Source organism: Camarhynchus parvulus, chromosome 5 (genome assembly GCF_901933205.1).
Source record: "Camarhynchus parvulus chromosome 5, STF_HiC, whole genome shotgun sequence".
NCBI classification, from domain to species: Eukaryota; Metazoa; Chordata; class Aves; order Passeriformes; family Thraupidae; genus Camarhynchus; species Camarhynchus parvulus.
Window position 1 is genome coordinate 2241387 of NC_044575.1, and position 14556 is coordinate 2255942.

The 14556-nt window shown below is 47.0% G+C and overlaps 1 protein-coding gene across 2 annotated transcripts in view; it reads right to left on the reverse strand.

Moving 5' to 3' along the window:
- The window catches only part of WT1 (WT1 transcription factor), a 32917-nt gene that overhangs the window by 10599 nt on the left and 7762 nt on the right, over positions 1–14556 (reverse strand). For both annotated transcript variants that reach the window (XM_030949745.1, XM_030949746.1), the window contains exons 4-6: positions 11483–11560; positions 2487–2589; positions 922–1072 (exon numbers count right to left, since the gene is read on the reverse strand). In XM_030949745.1, the coding sequence (XP_030805605.1) occupies positions 922–1072; positions 2487–2589; positions 11483–11560 (332 nt within the window). The remainder of the gene's footprint in view (positions 1–921; positions 1073–2486; positions 2590–11482; positions 11561–14556) is intronic.

The following is a 14556-nucleotide window of genomic DNA, read 5'->3' on the forward strand; positions in this document are numbered from 1 at the left end:
GAAATAAGTCTGTCTGCTCTTTGGCAAGGTGCAGCTGAGTATTTGATTTCTACATTTTGAGGTCTTATTTCCTGAACTCAGAGAGAATCCAAACATTATCCTACAAATGACTGGCTTCAGGCTCAATCCTTCATGAAGGATTTGCCAATCCCTGCCTACCAGAAAAGGTTTACACAGGAGGGCCAGAGGATGCTGAATGTCTAGGTTGCTCTTGCAGATGAAAATTCTTCATAATTAACATTAGATGAGATCTGGAGTGAGATTCGATGGTCCCAAATGAGGAGGGAAAGAATTTAAAAAAAAATTAAAAAAGAAAACAGCTCACAGCCCTGTAACAGTAAGAGAGGGAGGGAGGTGATCTGATTGCTGTGTTTTCCTTAGCTAGATCCAGAGAGCTTCAGCTCCAAGAGAGGGATTGGGTGACAAAGAGGGATTGCCAGGTGACAAAAAGAGGGATTGCCCAGGTGACAAAAAGAGAGATTGCCCAGATGACAAAGAGGGATTGCCAGATGACAAAGAAGGGTTGCCCAGATGACAGAGCACATGCTCACTCATCACAGTCTCAAGGACACAGTCTCCAGCTGCGGCAGGGAAGGTACAGTTGGATATTAGGAAGAAATTCTTCACCAAAAGAATAATAAAGCACTGGAATGCTCTTCCCAGGGAGGTGGTGGAATCACCATCTCTGGATGTGTTCAAAAAAGACTGGACATGGCACTGGGTGCTACAGTCTAGGTGAGGTGTCAGGGCACAGGTTGGACTTAGTGATCTTAGAGGTCTCTTCCAACCTCATCATTCTGGGATTCTGTGATTCCGTGATCTGACGGATTCTCGCGCTCCCTGACCTGGCCACACATTCCTTGCCCCTTGTGCCATCTCCAACCCCCGTGCCCGCTCTGCTGTGCCGTGATTTATACCCACCAGTGTGCTTTCTGCTGTGCATCTGCAAGTGGGACAGCTTGAAGTATCTCTTGTTGCAGCCAGGGTAGGCGCACATGAAGGGACGCTTCTCGTTGGTCTCGCTGGCCGAGCGCACGATGGTGGGAGCCACGCCGGGCACACGCCGGACGTCCTGCAGGGACAGAGACCTGCTGAGGCCACCTGCGTGTCCTCAGCTCTGGCTTCACACACTCAGGTCACTCCCCAGCACCTCCCCAGGACAAAGAGATGCTCAGATGGATCGTGCTGGAAATGGGAAATTTTGCTTCATTCTACGTCAGCGACTTTAGCGTGCCTTAATTGGTTCTTTGCAGAGCATTAAAATTATCTGAAGGTGAAACACAGTGAGCTCTGCTCGGTGAATTCTCTCACCAGTGTTTGTATGAGAGATTGAATGGCCCACACTCTGACCTCATGCATAACCACACAGTCCTGGCAGAACTCCCGTTGCCACAGAAAATAGTTTTAAGTTTATACCAGGGTGAGAGGAAAGAGCATGAGCCAGACGAGTGTTGTCCTTTTTATTTTAAATACTCATATAAAGCTAAAGGACAAGGAAATGGATGTCTTGGATTAACACAAACTGATTAACAACAAAACAAAAACAACTGTCTGGGTGGAGCTGGTGAATAGTTCAGCCTTAATGCATTTTGGCCACTGTCACAATGTTCCATCAAAGATGATCTCCTCCTTCTGGGATAATTAACTTCCTTAAACAATGTCGACCATTTACTTTTATTCACCCAACAAAAGCCAGCTCAGGAGCCTGTTTCTGAGAGCTTGCCCCTGAATAATGACTTGCTAAACTACACAGAAAAGGAAAAGGAGAAAAGATGCTATCTAAAAACACAGATGTACGTGGACAACACAGAGCAACACAGAAGAGACAGACACTCTGTAATGACTTTGCCATCAGTTTGAACAAGGTATGTCTTTTACAGGGGTATTTAATAATCATATGACTGTCTCAGAAAGGGAGGAAATGAACTCCCATGAATGGTAAGTTCCTCCCAAATATTCACTAATCACTTAGTTATTAGGAAACAATCACATATTTAGTTCTAAGGAAATCCATTTGAATTAGTAAAGTTTGAGAAACACGTAAAAGCAAAATGTCATCTGACATTTTCATATATCTAGTTGTAAGATGTAGTCATATAGATTAGATATGTGGTCATATTAGATATAACCACAGAGGTTGTATCACTCATGGCCAGAGTGGTTGGAGCTGGAAGCTGCAGACTGGATCACTCATTTTGGACCATCCTGAGAAGCTGGTAAGGTAAGTAAGCACAGAAAGGAACACTGCCTTGCAGACATACTTCAGAAGAAGACATGAGCAATTTTAAATGACTGTGTCAGAAAGAAATCTTATGTTAGAGTGCAACAGCTTCAGTGAGGTCAGGACACTTACATAAAGCATCTCTTGACAAGGTGGGGAAGCCACAAATCAAGGATGAGTTCACAAACACCAGTGAAGCAGTGAGCGAACACTATGAACAGGCAGCAGTTTTGCTTCCCTGTGAGGAATGCCCCACAATACTCACTTGTATGCCCCTGAAGACCCCGTGGGTGTGTATTCTGTACTGGGCCCCACAGCTGTACAGCATGGGAGCACTGTGGTTCTCATTTTCATATCCCGCTGTGTGTCTGTAAGTAAAGAGGGAAATAAGGAAAAAAATCACATATTTTTCACCACACAGCTCCATGTGAGAGGTTTCCTTCCTTAAGTCAGTGGTAACATATGCAGAGTTTGCCTTTGCAGCCATGATATGTAGGTTCAAGTGAAATTCACCAAAGGAAACCTGCTCTGCCTTCATTCTCATGGATCTGCTCCCACTGGCACAGTGCACTGACTCCATACATACATCTATTAGCATCCACTAAGGCATCCAGGGAAAAAAAAAAAAAAAAAAAAAAAAAAAAAAAAAAAAAAAGAAAGAAAGAAATTGTCATGATTTCAACTCTGATGTATTTCCACAAAGATTTTAGGTAAGAGGGAAAAATTCACATAGCAGCACAACGGTGTCATGTGCACATGTTCACATTATTTATCAGTCAAACGTGGGGCTGGCTATTGCTAATATCTTCTGGAATGAGCAAAATGCCTCAAGTTTCACATTAAGTGCAGTGGATTTTTGTCAACACCTCATGACTCAGATATTACCTGATACTACCAAGCAAGTGATGACATTTATAAGAATAGCAGTCATGTACTCATGAACAGAGATTACAAATCAGTGTCTAAACTATTTATCCCATGTATCAGCTTGCAGGATACATTACAAATTAACCCTTTATAAAAATAAAATTTGGGAAAAAAACCAAAACAGGCTATCCCCACTAGGTATAAATTTTCACAATAATTTTAAGAATTCGCAAATTTTGGTGTGGTTTGGGGTTGCCACAGCCATATGTTTTATCTAATTATGTTCTTCAAAATCCTGAATGTTGGAACACTGCTGTGTCTCCTGTTTGCAGCCTGCCTAATGTCAGAACCACCCAAATACATTTTAGGTTTAATTTTTGAAGGAGAATGTTACATTATCACTTGTGGAGGTACACACTGGCAATGGCAAGTGTACGTGTTTTGCACAGCACCAGAAATTAGAAAGCCCAGAACAAAACCCCAGGGCACACAGCTAGAGACAGAGATGGATATGGAGGATGTTATCCCAGCCTTTGCCAAATGCTTGCAATAGCAATTTGAAGGGGTCCCCGAGGTCCAGACTCTCATTTCACTGGTCCTTCCTTTCCCTTCACTCAAAGTTCACGTGCAGAGTAGAATTACAAGGAAGTTTTAAACCTCTTAAGCGATTTGCAGAGCAGGCAGTGGAGCTGGAATGCAGGAGGTGTCTAAAGGGTTTGTGAGCCTGGCTGCTGAGGAGGGGAGCAGTGTCTGAGAGCAGCTCTGCCTGCCCAGGATGGGCTGCCCTCCTCACCCCTGGCACAGCTGGCAGGCTGCTCCCTGCCAGAGGTGCTCCCTGAGCTCTGCTCTTCCACTGCTCTGCAGAGCTCATCTCAAATCCTGGCTCCACCTGACCCTTCAAATCAAAGGCCACACCTTTTGGGAAGGCATGCTCTGCTTAATGCAATTTTAACTCAGTTTTAAGGTGATCATAATGGAATAAGTTATGGGGGGTGACAAGAAAGGATCTCTGCTCTGTAGTAATATCTGTAATTAATTCTGTAATAATAGATAAAGATACCATTAGCTGATTTAAATGGATTAAACTATGCTGTAGATATGCACCATGTCCAAATAAATGGGGTCTCCTCTCTGCCCAGAGCCCACAAGTGGCCTTTTGCAGCCTAATTCAAGTAACAAATGACCATTTGCTGTCACCATTTGATCAGCACAGATTCCCCACCAACATCAAATTTTCCTCTCTGTTTAAAGCCAGCAAGTCTGTACAAGCAAAAAAAAAAAAAAAAAAAAAAAAAATTAAACAAAAATCCAAGCCATGGTGATACCCACGTTGATCCCAAATTACACAGTGCATTTTGAAACTGGAATGGAATGGAATGGAATGGAATGGAATGGAATGGAAAATGGAATGGAATGGAATGGAATGGAATGGGAGCCACCATTGATAAGGAGGAAGTCCTGCAGCAGAAGCTGTTGCTGACCTGCAGTAAATCAAGGGTAAATGTGAACTTCAGCACTGGTCACCCTGAGTGTAACCTCCCCTTCACGCCTGTCCTGACAACCTTAAACACCACAATAAACAACAGACACAAAGGCTGGTAAGAATTCCCAGGACTGAAACTTTGTAGGAAGAAGCAGGAATATGTAGTAAAATATTGTACCATAAAACACAGCCCCACTTTCCCTCCAAATTCCCATGGTTTTCATCTTTCAGTGATGACCTTTTTTGTAAGGACCAGCCAGTTCTGGAATAATTCCTCCCAGGAAGAAGAGGCAGAACAAAGCCCCTGTCTGTGCCCTAAGGAATGGCCCCATGAATGAGAGGTATCCTCCAGGTGATCTCCAGCTCAGTTTTTACTGCACAGTTGGGAAGCCTTCCTCCACAACCAGCCTTTTACACATTTCCTCCCCTTATTTCTAGTTATACCTCACTAAAAGTGCACATACAAGAATCCATGAAGATTAAAACCTGCTCTCTGAGCCCCTTGACCCATAATACACTAAGTCCTTAACCAGCTCCCTGGGAGAGATGCTTTAATAACCAGGAGCCCCATTTCCCATTTTACTTTGGGCACATTTCCACCAGCATTGGCTGGTACTCAGCATGGCCATATGGCTGCTGACAGCAAAATGGATCATGAGAGATTTCTTGGTTAAAACACTGTTTACTCATTATGGAATGCTGTGCAATAATCTGACCTTTGGGGAGATAGAAATTAACAGGTGGATATTCCTTTTAGTCAGTGGGAAACTGGAACACTGAAGGAGGAGCTTTCACAAACTGTCCCTGCACTGCTGCTCTCTTGAAGTTCAGCCCTTGCTCAGCATCCCTGTGGGGAAATAGAGTTCTTTCCCTTCCAGCCTCTTCACTCCATGCTTCAGCCATGATTTATGCCACAGAGTGTACATCACAGTTGGCACAGTTGGCTTGTTTCATGTGGCTGCAGTTTATATCCTACAATAAAGGCAGGGATAGAAGAGCAGATACAAATCTAGATCCATGATTAAACTCAAACCTCTGCTTTATTGCATGCAGGAGATCGTGCAATGCCACATACACGAGGAATACAAGTGACTGGTGAATTTATACCTGCAGTACATTAACTAAATGGAAATCTCCAGAGGGTAGTACAGTCCTTAACTTCCATCTTTTCTAGTCAGGCACTCTGTGTTAAAGTAGGCAAGGAGACAATGCCTTGTAAGCTCAGCTGAGTTAACCAAAGAAGAAAAAAAAGCTAGAAAAAGTCCCCAGTAAGGCCCAGAGTCACCCTTAGGAGAGACACTGGACTGATCCCTCTGCAGCTCCTAAAAGGACTCAAAACTAAGCAGGACCAGATGCAGCCAAACTGCCCTGCCAGGATCCAACACAAATTTTTGTTTGAGCAAGGACTGGAGGGTTTGGCCTCACAGTCCAGCTCTGCCATTATTTGTAAATATACAACCCCCTTTAACTTCAATCAGAACTGCTCAAAGCCAGAAATGGACTGTAAATATTTAGAGTTTGGGTTAGCTGGTGAAAAAAAGGACTCGGTGTATTTTGTTCTTTGGATCTAGACAGCCAGAGCTGGAAACACAGCCATAAAATGTAATTCTAGATAACTGGGAAACAAAGGCTGATCCTTGCAAAGGAAGAGCTCTGTGCTGTGGAGTATTTAGAAGCACTTGCATTTACCATTAGCCCAGCAAATCCTTAACACTCGCAGAGTAGCTCTTTTAAAATGATTAATCTCAGAGTTGTACAGATTGTACAGAGATTAATAAAAATGAAGGGTTTACAGATGAGAATGTGTGATGAAAAACAGAGCAGCTTTAGAGAGTTGGATCAATCTAAGTGGTTATAAAAAAAAAACCTCATAAAAGATGACATTCTAATCGGAATATTTCAAAAAAATAATCAAGCTGCAATTTCTCTCTCACACCATTTTTACTTTGTAAAACTGAAATTGCCTGTCCAATGTATAAAGCAGCTACAACTTAATCTGAAGAATTAAGCTTTTTATTATTATTTCATAAACCAAAAAAGGGAAGCTTTAGGACACACTGAGGAGAGCTAGAAAATTTCAGATGAAATGTGAATACACTTTGATTCATGAGATTCAGACTTGGAAGAATAAAAAAAAAAAAAAAAGCCAGAAAGCAAGATTACATAAAACAGGCACCACATTAAGCTTCACTTTAATTGTGTTTCACTGCAGGAACAGGAATTTTAGGGTTTAGAAACAGAGCCAAAAATGAGGCAAAGTGAGGGTGTGGGCTAGTCCCGTTGATAACAGAACATAAAGGAAGAGAAGTAGAGTTAATTCCCTCTGCTAAAATATTTACCATCCCAGCACCCTGGGAAAAACATGTATGGAGACAGAAAAAGATCCTGATTAGTTATATAGAAGATCCTGTTTCTGCCTGGTTTTTGTCTGATGCTATTATGGAGGGTGGAGTATGAAGCTGCATTTTAATCTGCCCTTTCCAAGGCAAAGGAATATTAAAAAATGCAATTTCACAGATTTGAGCCCTTCTGCCATCCTCAATGGGAGAATCAGCTGGCTAATGAAAGGAAGGCTCCAAATTTTCAGGGGATCTTTGTGTTTCTGACTTCAACAGTCTTCCTTTGGTTTGGGATTTTTTTACCATAGACCTGATTGGAATCAGGATTTCACCAAACCCTTCCCTTCAGGACAAGACCGGTGGGAAAGGATAAATTCCATATTACTGGAGGTTATTGCTCATTTTCAGCTCATCTTGATTGCAGAACTGAACCCAAGTTTCACACCTCCAAATTTTACTAATAATACCACCAAAGCTGAACAGAAAAGCCTTTACAAACCACTCCTAAACAAGAAAGGGTTTCCCTGCCTTGCTTAAGAAGTGGTTTTAATACTGTTCTACAGAGATCATACCCAATATTCCTTACAGTGAGCCTGAGAAAACAGCAATAAATACCAATTTCCATGGAACATGCTGAGCGTTTAACATCCAAGCAAAACCAAAAGAGGAAAACCAAAATGTTGTCTGGTTCTATGCCTGATTTCAGATGACTGTTAGAAATATGGATCAAAGCTTTTGACTCGAGCAGCTGAAGAGAAAATTACTGAATGTAGCCACACTTCTTGTCTACCATGCTGTATCACTCCCTGCTTGGTATCAGTTATTTCCATGTCACTTTTACATTTAACTCATCAAAATATAGAGGAGGGGTTTATAGCCCTGAGATCTTCCTCCAGAGCTGCTGTGGAAGGAAGCAGCGTTTTTCATATTGGCTTTTTCAAATTAAAAAGCAACACAAAATTATGAAAGAGAAATGAATGGCAAAAGTGTGCACTGATGTGGAAACATTAATTTTGAGATTTCTGGGACCCACTGACTTTCCTGCAACAGAATAAATCTGATCCCAGCAGCTCCAACAAAATACCACAAACGAGGAACAAATCATCAGCAAACAGCCTGAGGAGATAAAATCCAGTCCCACAGTGAGGTTCACAGCCTTAAACACGAAGCTTTCCTTTCAGATTCTAGAAGCTGCCAGTTTGTGAGACAGCTTGCAGACAAGGCAGCTCTCCCTCTGGTCCACCCAAAGTTCAGAAGGTGACAGAGGGATGCCTGGACAAACAAGAAACACAATTAACACACACAAGCTCACAAAGCACTCCTCTTCCCTCACGTGAGTTGTGAGAACCACTTGAGCTCAATCAGAGCACAATCAATTTGGAATTCATGCCCCAAGTGGAAATCTGAAATGCAGATTTGGGTCACCTGGACTGTATGGGAGCAGTAGTGGGTTGTCTTCTTCTCAAGGGGCAGCTCTTGGCAGAGGGAAGGTCATCCTGGGCCATCAGACATCCTTTTGGTTTGTCAGTGAGTAGAGACCCCCAGAACCCATGGCTGCAGCCTTTTCTATCTGCTGCCCTTTTGGCACCACTCTCCCCTTCCCCTGCCAGCCCATCACGGTGCTCTACTCCGGCAGAAGACAACATCTCAGCTCACTTCAGATGTCTCTCTTCACCATCCAGCAATGGCTGGCCAGGATCTCTGCTCCACACCTTTCACTGCCCACCTCTGCCTTTCTCCCAGGCTGTGCTTTCCACAAATTCCTGATGCTTACCCCTACTGAGAGCACTCGGACAAAATTCCACTGACACATAGAAACTTCTTGCTCTCAGTTCCAACATCCAATATTAAAACATCCATGAATGAAAAAGCATCCAGGAAAAATAGTCTTCCATGGCCTTAAAGCCACAGGCTGAAGCAGGCTCTGAGCAGATAAAATCATTCAAGAGTTCAGGTGCCAGGCTCTTGCTGCTGCCACACAAGTCCACAAGCTTGCAACTCAACAGGAATGATTTTCACAATCAGCTTTGGCCACCTGACAGTGTTCTTTGCCCAGTCTCAAACTTTTAATCTGGGTGGAGGGGATTCTGGAGCTGATCCCTCAAATACTGGCTCTTTACAAGAGCTAGAACCAGGATGCTCTCAGATAAACTGCTAGACAACTTCAGCACAGAAACTGCCAATTAACTCTACCCAAACTGCACTGCAAAAGCTTCATTTCAGTCTGTTAAACTTCTGCTGAACAGGAACCCAGAAAAGCAAGCTACTGACCTGGTCTGCTGTCAAGTATAAAGTGTGTGACCCATAAGCTTTATATAACTGTAGAGCTCTCTAACTATTTGCAGAACTTACTGGCAACGTTTTCTTCCTTCTTAGAATGTGCAAAAGTCTCACTGAAGCCAGGAAGAAGTGCTGGGGAGAACTGAAGGCAAGGAGCTAAGCAGGACTGTCATTGTTGGACAGAATCTAGAAGCTCCATATTTCAGCAGGAAGATTGACTCCAAAATTCTTAAATTACAACTAGGAGATTGAGAAAAGCATCTGAAACACTAAACGCCTGGGAATCACTTCTGAACAGTTCATATATTTCAAAGATGTAAATCTTGGGAAGAATACCTTATGTTCATGGCAACTGAGATTGGAGGTACTGTGTATTGTAACTCTCAGCCAGAAAAGACAGATAACTATTTTGGCTCATATTACCAGTGATGAGGCTATGTCTAGCACTGATTTTCCACAGATTCTACAATCTTGGCCTATACCAAAACTTTCAGCTTTGTTTTACCATAGATCATTCATCTTGATTCTTTCCCCCTTTTCATGCATCCTAGGTCACATACTTTACACTGCTAACAGTCTGACTCCTGGACAAGTAAGGAGCCATTTATTTTGTTCAGTACTCCTTTAATACTTCTATTGTGACTTTTTATTTTTTTCACTGAGTTCCCCAAAGAATAACCTCTTCCTTGCTTTAATAACTTGGACCTCAGTCAAGGTTGATGTGTTTCTCCATTTTGCAGGATATTTTCTTCAGAAGAGACAAAACAGTGTCTAATATTGCAATGACTGATCTTTAAAGGATACAGTTTCAAGAGGAAATCAAAAAGACTTATGAAAGAAAAGTAGGAAATAGCCTTTAAAAAGAGGGGATAGGCAGCAAAGACAGTGCACAACTGTAGGATTTTGGGATCTTCTCTGACCAGAAAAAACCTCCTTGACGGATTTCTTCAGGCTCAGCTCCCTTGCTAACTTCAATACAGATAGTTTACTACACTACTCCCTCTAACCTTCAAACACCGTTGCTTTATAAGCTACAAGGAGACCCATAATATTTTTTTCCTTTATCGCAGCACAGCAGCGTACACAAAGTCCATCTTGAACAAGACTTTCACATCTATGGATGAAAGCACAGATCTGTGCGGGCTTTTATCAGCCTCTGCTGCTGCTCCCTTGAGACTGCACACGCTTGGACACTGAGGACATCCCAATACCTGCCTTCCGTGGGGGAGTTTGCAGAGCGGGTTATCTCCTCAGAGCAGTGAATTATCCGCTCGGAGCAGAGCGGCTTTCCCTTGGCTAACATCAAAAGGTGCCTCTGCCGCTCACGGACGGACGCACCGAGGCGGGGATGCTCCCCCGGCTCCATCGGGGATCCCCGGCCCCGGCAGGCCCGGAGGAGGCACCGGGCACGGCGGGTGCGGGGATGGAAGCCCCGGAGCGCTGCCCGCCAGCCCGGCGGGGCCCCGCGGCGCCTCGGAGCCTTCCTGGCCGGGCGGCCGCAGGAAGCGCCCGGGGGAGCCGGGCCGGAGCCTCTTCCCGGCAGGTGGGAGGGCGACAATGGCCGGGAGGAAGGAAACCGGGAGCCGGCCGGGCCGGGACACAGGACGCAGGGCCTGGCGAAGGCAGGGAAAGGGAAGAGGGATGGTAGGAAGGGGCGGCAGCTCAAGGAGCGGAGCGCGAAGTGGCCACGGCTGCCCCTGCGGGAAGGGCCCGGGCACCGGGACCGGGCACTGCCCTGCCCTGCCCTGGCCCGCCCGCTGCCACCGGAGCCCGGCGCACCCAGAGCTGCGGGCACTGCCCTGCCCCGCCCGGTGCCACCGGAGCCCGGCGCACCCAGAGCTGCGGGCACTGCCCTGCCCGGTGCCACCGGAGCCCGGCGCACCCAGAGCTGCGGGCACTGCCCTGCCCCGCCCGGTGCCACCGGAGCCCGGCGCACCCAGAGCTGCGGGCACTGCCCCGCCCGGTGCCACCGGAGCCCGGCGCACCCAGAGCTGCGGGCACTGCCCTGCCCTGCCCGGTGCCACCGGAGCCCGGCGCACCCAGAGCTGCGGGCACTGCCCTGCCCGGTGCCCGGTGCCACCCAGAGCTGCGGGCACGGCCAGCCAGCAGCCCGAGCCTTCGCTCAGGCTGGGGCGAGGATCATCAGAAACACGGCAAGGTGATGAGCCACTCTCAGGACCGGACAGTATTTTTTTTTTGTACAATTTTTCGAATTCAAAAATCCGAGATAAAGTTAGCTCAGCAATGCAGCTTCACTAGGGCAGCAGGTTAGAAGAGAACAAAGCTCCTTACCCTTTCAGTGTGGATCCCAAGTTCATTTGATTCCATGTCATGCATTCAAGCTGTGAGGTCATCTGGTATAAATTGTCACTGTTGTGAAAAGATGTAGGGTTAGGACTAAAATTGCAGCTATCAAATAAAAACCAAAAAATCAGAATGTCAACGATTTCTTTGTTATTTGTTTTAAATATATAACAGTAGAAAGTGATTTTATTTTATATATTCCCTTTTTTCGATGCATTATTAAAAAATAAAAGGAAATAAAATAAAAGGAAATTTGTGGCTCGAAAAGACACTTTGAATCTGCAAGCCTGACGCTTTGGAAAGAGCTGGAAATAGAAACATAAAACATTTTCCTTCCCGAAAAATAATATCCGATATTGATACGTCGAAATGAATGAAACGAATATAAGCAGCACGGCGGGGTAACGCGAAGGATTATTTGTTTTAAAAAGTCAAATCTGTTAACTGTTTTAACCAGGAGTGTGAGAGACCACGTGGGTAATGGAGTGAAACAGCTATCGTGACTCGTGATGGATGTTGCTACACAGAGGGGCTTGACAAGCGGCAGAAAAATGGAGTGGCTGAGCGATAAGCGGAGCTGAGCGCTGGAGCAGGCTCCTTCCCCGCCGGTACACACCGCGGGCAGCCGGGCTGCAGCCGCGCCCGCCCCGCTCCGCTCCCCGCTCCGCTCCCCGCTCCGCTCCCCGCCCGGAGCAGCGGGCGCGGCAGGGCTGAGGGGCGGCGGAGGCGGGCACGGAGCCCCGCAGCGCTCTCCCGGCGGGACAGGTCCCCGCGGGGCCGGGGAGGTGCTGAGGGGCGGCGGAGGCGGGCACGGAGCCCCGGCAGCGCTCTCCCGGCGGGACAGGTCCCCGCGGGGCCGGGGAGGTGCTGCAGGCTCCCCCGGGCCGGGCTGTCCCCGCAGCGCAGCTCCCGGCCCCTCCGGTGATTGATGCCGGGCACCGCCGCTCACAATAAACGCAAGTCTCCCCGCTGATTAATGACACCTAAATTCGCTGGATTTACGCGGTGAATTTATATCATTTTGTTATTAGGAGACGGCATTTTTTTCTTTTTTTCCTTTTATTTAATTTTTTTTTAACTTCGTGGCAGGTAGAAGCGACCTAAAAAAGCCAGAATCCAGTGGGAAGCTTTTGCATATAAAAAGAAATTAAGTGACTTCAATCTCGAAGTATGCGTAATATCATTTGTCAGTATCACTGGACACTATTATTCATTAGTGTGTCTGAAGTGCTATTATGCTACTACAATGTCCTGCATATCAGCTCAGGAATTGTTAAACTCTCCTGCAGTTTCCCCATTTGCAATAGCAGTCCGTGCTGGTCGGTGCCAACTACGTTTTGCAATTCCACGAATTCTTCCTGTAATGCTGCTGTAATTAATTCCTCCAGGACCCTGATTTTTATTAGAAGTGCCCGCCCGATGCATTTACAGCAGGAGATTTCCCTTTAACTTTCTTTCCCTTGACAGTTCATTTATAAGAGCCTCCCCCACAATATTCACTTTTTTTTTTTTTTCCCTCCTTTGCTTTTTCATAAAGCAATACACTTATTCATCTTGTCACAGCTCTCGGCCACTGTGTTCCGTGCCGCCCTTGGGTGACGGTGTCCGAGCCGAGGCGCCCCGGCGCCGCCGCAGCCCTCCCGGTGCCCGCCCGGCCGAACGCGCTCCCCGCGCCCCGTTCCCGGCTCTGCAGCGCCGGCCGCGGCTCCCCGGCCGAGCCCGAGCCGGTTTCAGCCTCGGAAGGGAGCCCGGAGCGGCTGCCGGGCAGGCTGGACGTGGTGGGAAGCGCTGGGAGCAGAGCTCCGCTGTTCGCGCTAATCCCCGCTCTGTCTGCCCCGTTTGGTGTCTCCCGAGCGGGGAGAGACCCTCGGTCCTCGCCCCCTCCTCGTCCTCCCACTGCCGGGGGCTGGAGCCGGGGACTGAGTGAGGGAGGAGCAGGTGCCCGGCTCGGCCCGGACCCCACAGCAGCCCGGCCGGGGTCTGGTGTGGGATCCACACAAATTCACTGCGGCGCTCCGGGGTCTGGGCACGGCCCGGGTGAGCCGCAGCCGGGCACCTGCGGCTGCCGGTGGGGGCTGAGCCATCCCTGCAGCCGGCAGCCAACGAGGGGAGACATTTCTGTGCTGAGCCACGGAGCTGCGAGGCTCTCATCTCGAAAAAGCCGGAGCTGCAGGAGCTTTGGCTAAATCAGCCCTGGGCGGGAGGCAGGTGGGCACCGCCTGGCTACGCGCCCCTTACGCCCGGAGATAAGAACGGCCCGGTCCGGTCGCTGCTTGCCCGGTGCCACCGGGCAGTGGCTCGGTGGATTAAACACCTCGCACCTGACATGTGACAGAGAACAGGACGTCCCTAACGCCATTTACGCCTCGCCACGGTTTATTATTGACGGTACCGTGAGATGATCTCATGGAACCAACAGCTCCGCTCAAAATCTCGGCTTTGGATGGGGTTTGAATGGGGAGGAGGAAAGCGAGGTCTCCAGGGATTTGCCTGCACTGATTCCAATCTGAATCCTTGGCCCTTCGAGCGGCCACAAAGAAGACACTAAAAATAACTTATTTTCATTACAAAGATGCTTTTAAAGAGAAACGAGAGGAAGGGGGTGGGGGGGAACATTTCTACAGCGGGGATTAATGTAAATTGGAGTGGAATAAAAGGAAGTCAACGCTGAGCAAAAAGGGAACTTAAAAGGAAACCAGTAGTAGATCATATAGAGTTTGTTTTGGCCTGCACTGCAGTATTACCGAGTTCTTGACCTCTGCACAGAAAGAGCTATAATCTGAACCGAGACTCCTCCACTTTTAAAGTCTTTGCAAGTGTGACTCACAGTAAATTTTCAACATCCAGCATGTTTACTACATTAAACAGCGCGAGGTAGAAAAGTTCACATCGCCGTTTTAATGGACCCACAAAGCCCTGCCTGAGATCTGCGCGGGTTTGTCACCCGTGTCCAGCTCCAGCCACAGGCCGGGCCATAAACACAGAGCAAGTTGTGGCCGGGGCGAGAGATTTCACAGATAGTTTTGCACCCAGCCTAAGAATTACGATCGTTCAACCATTTC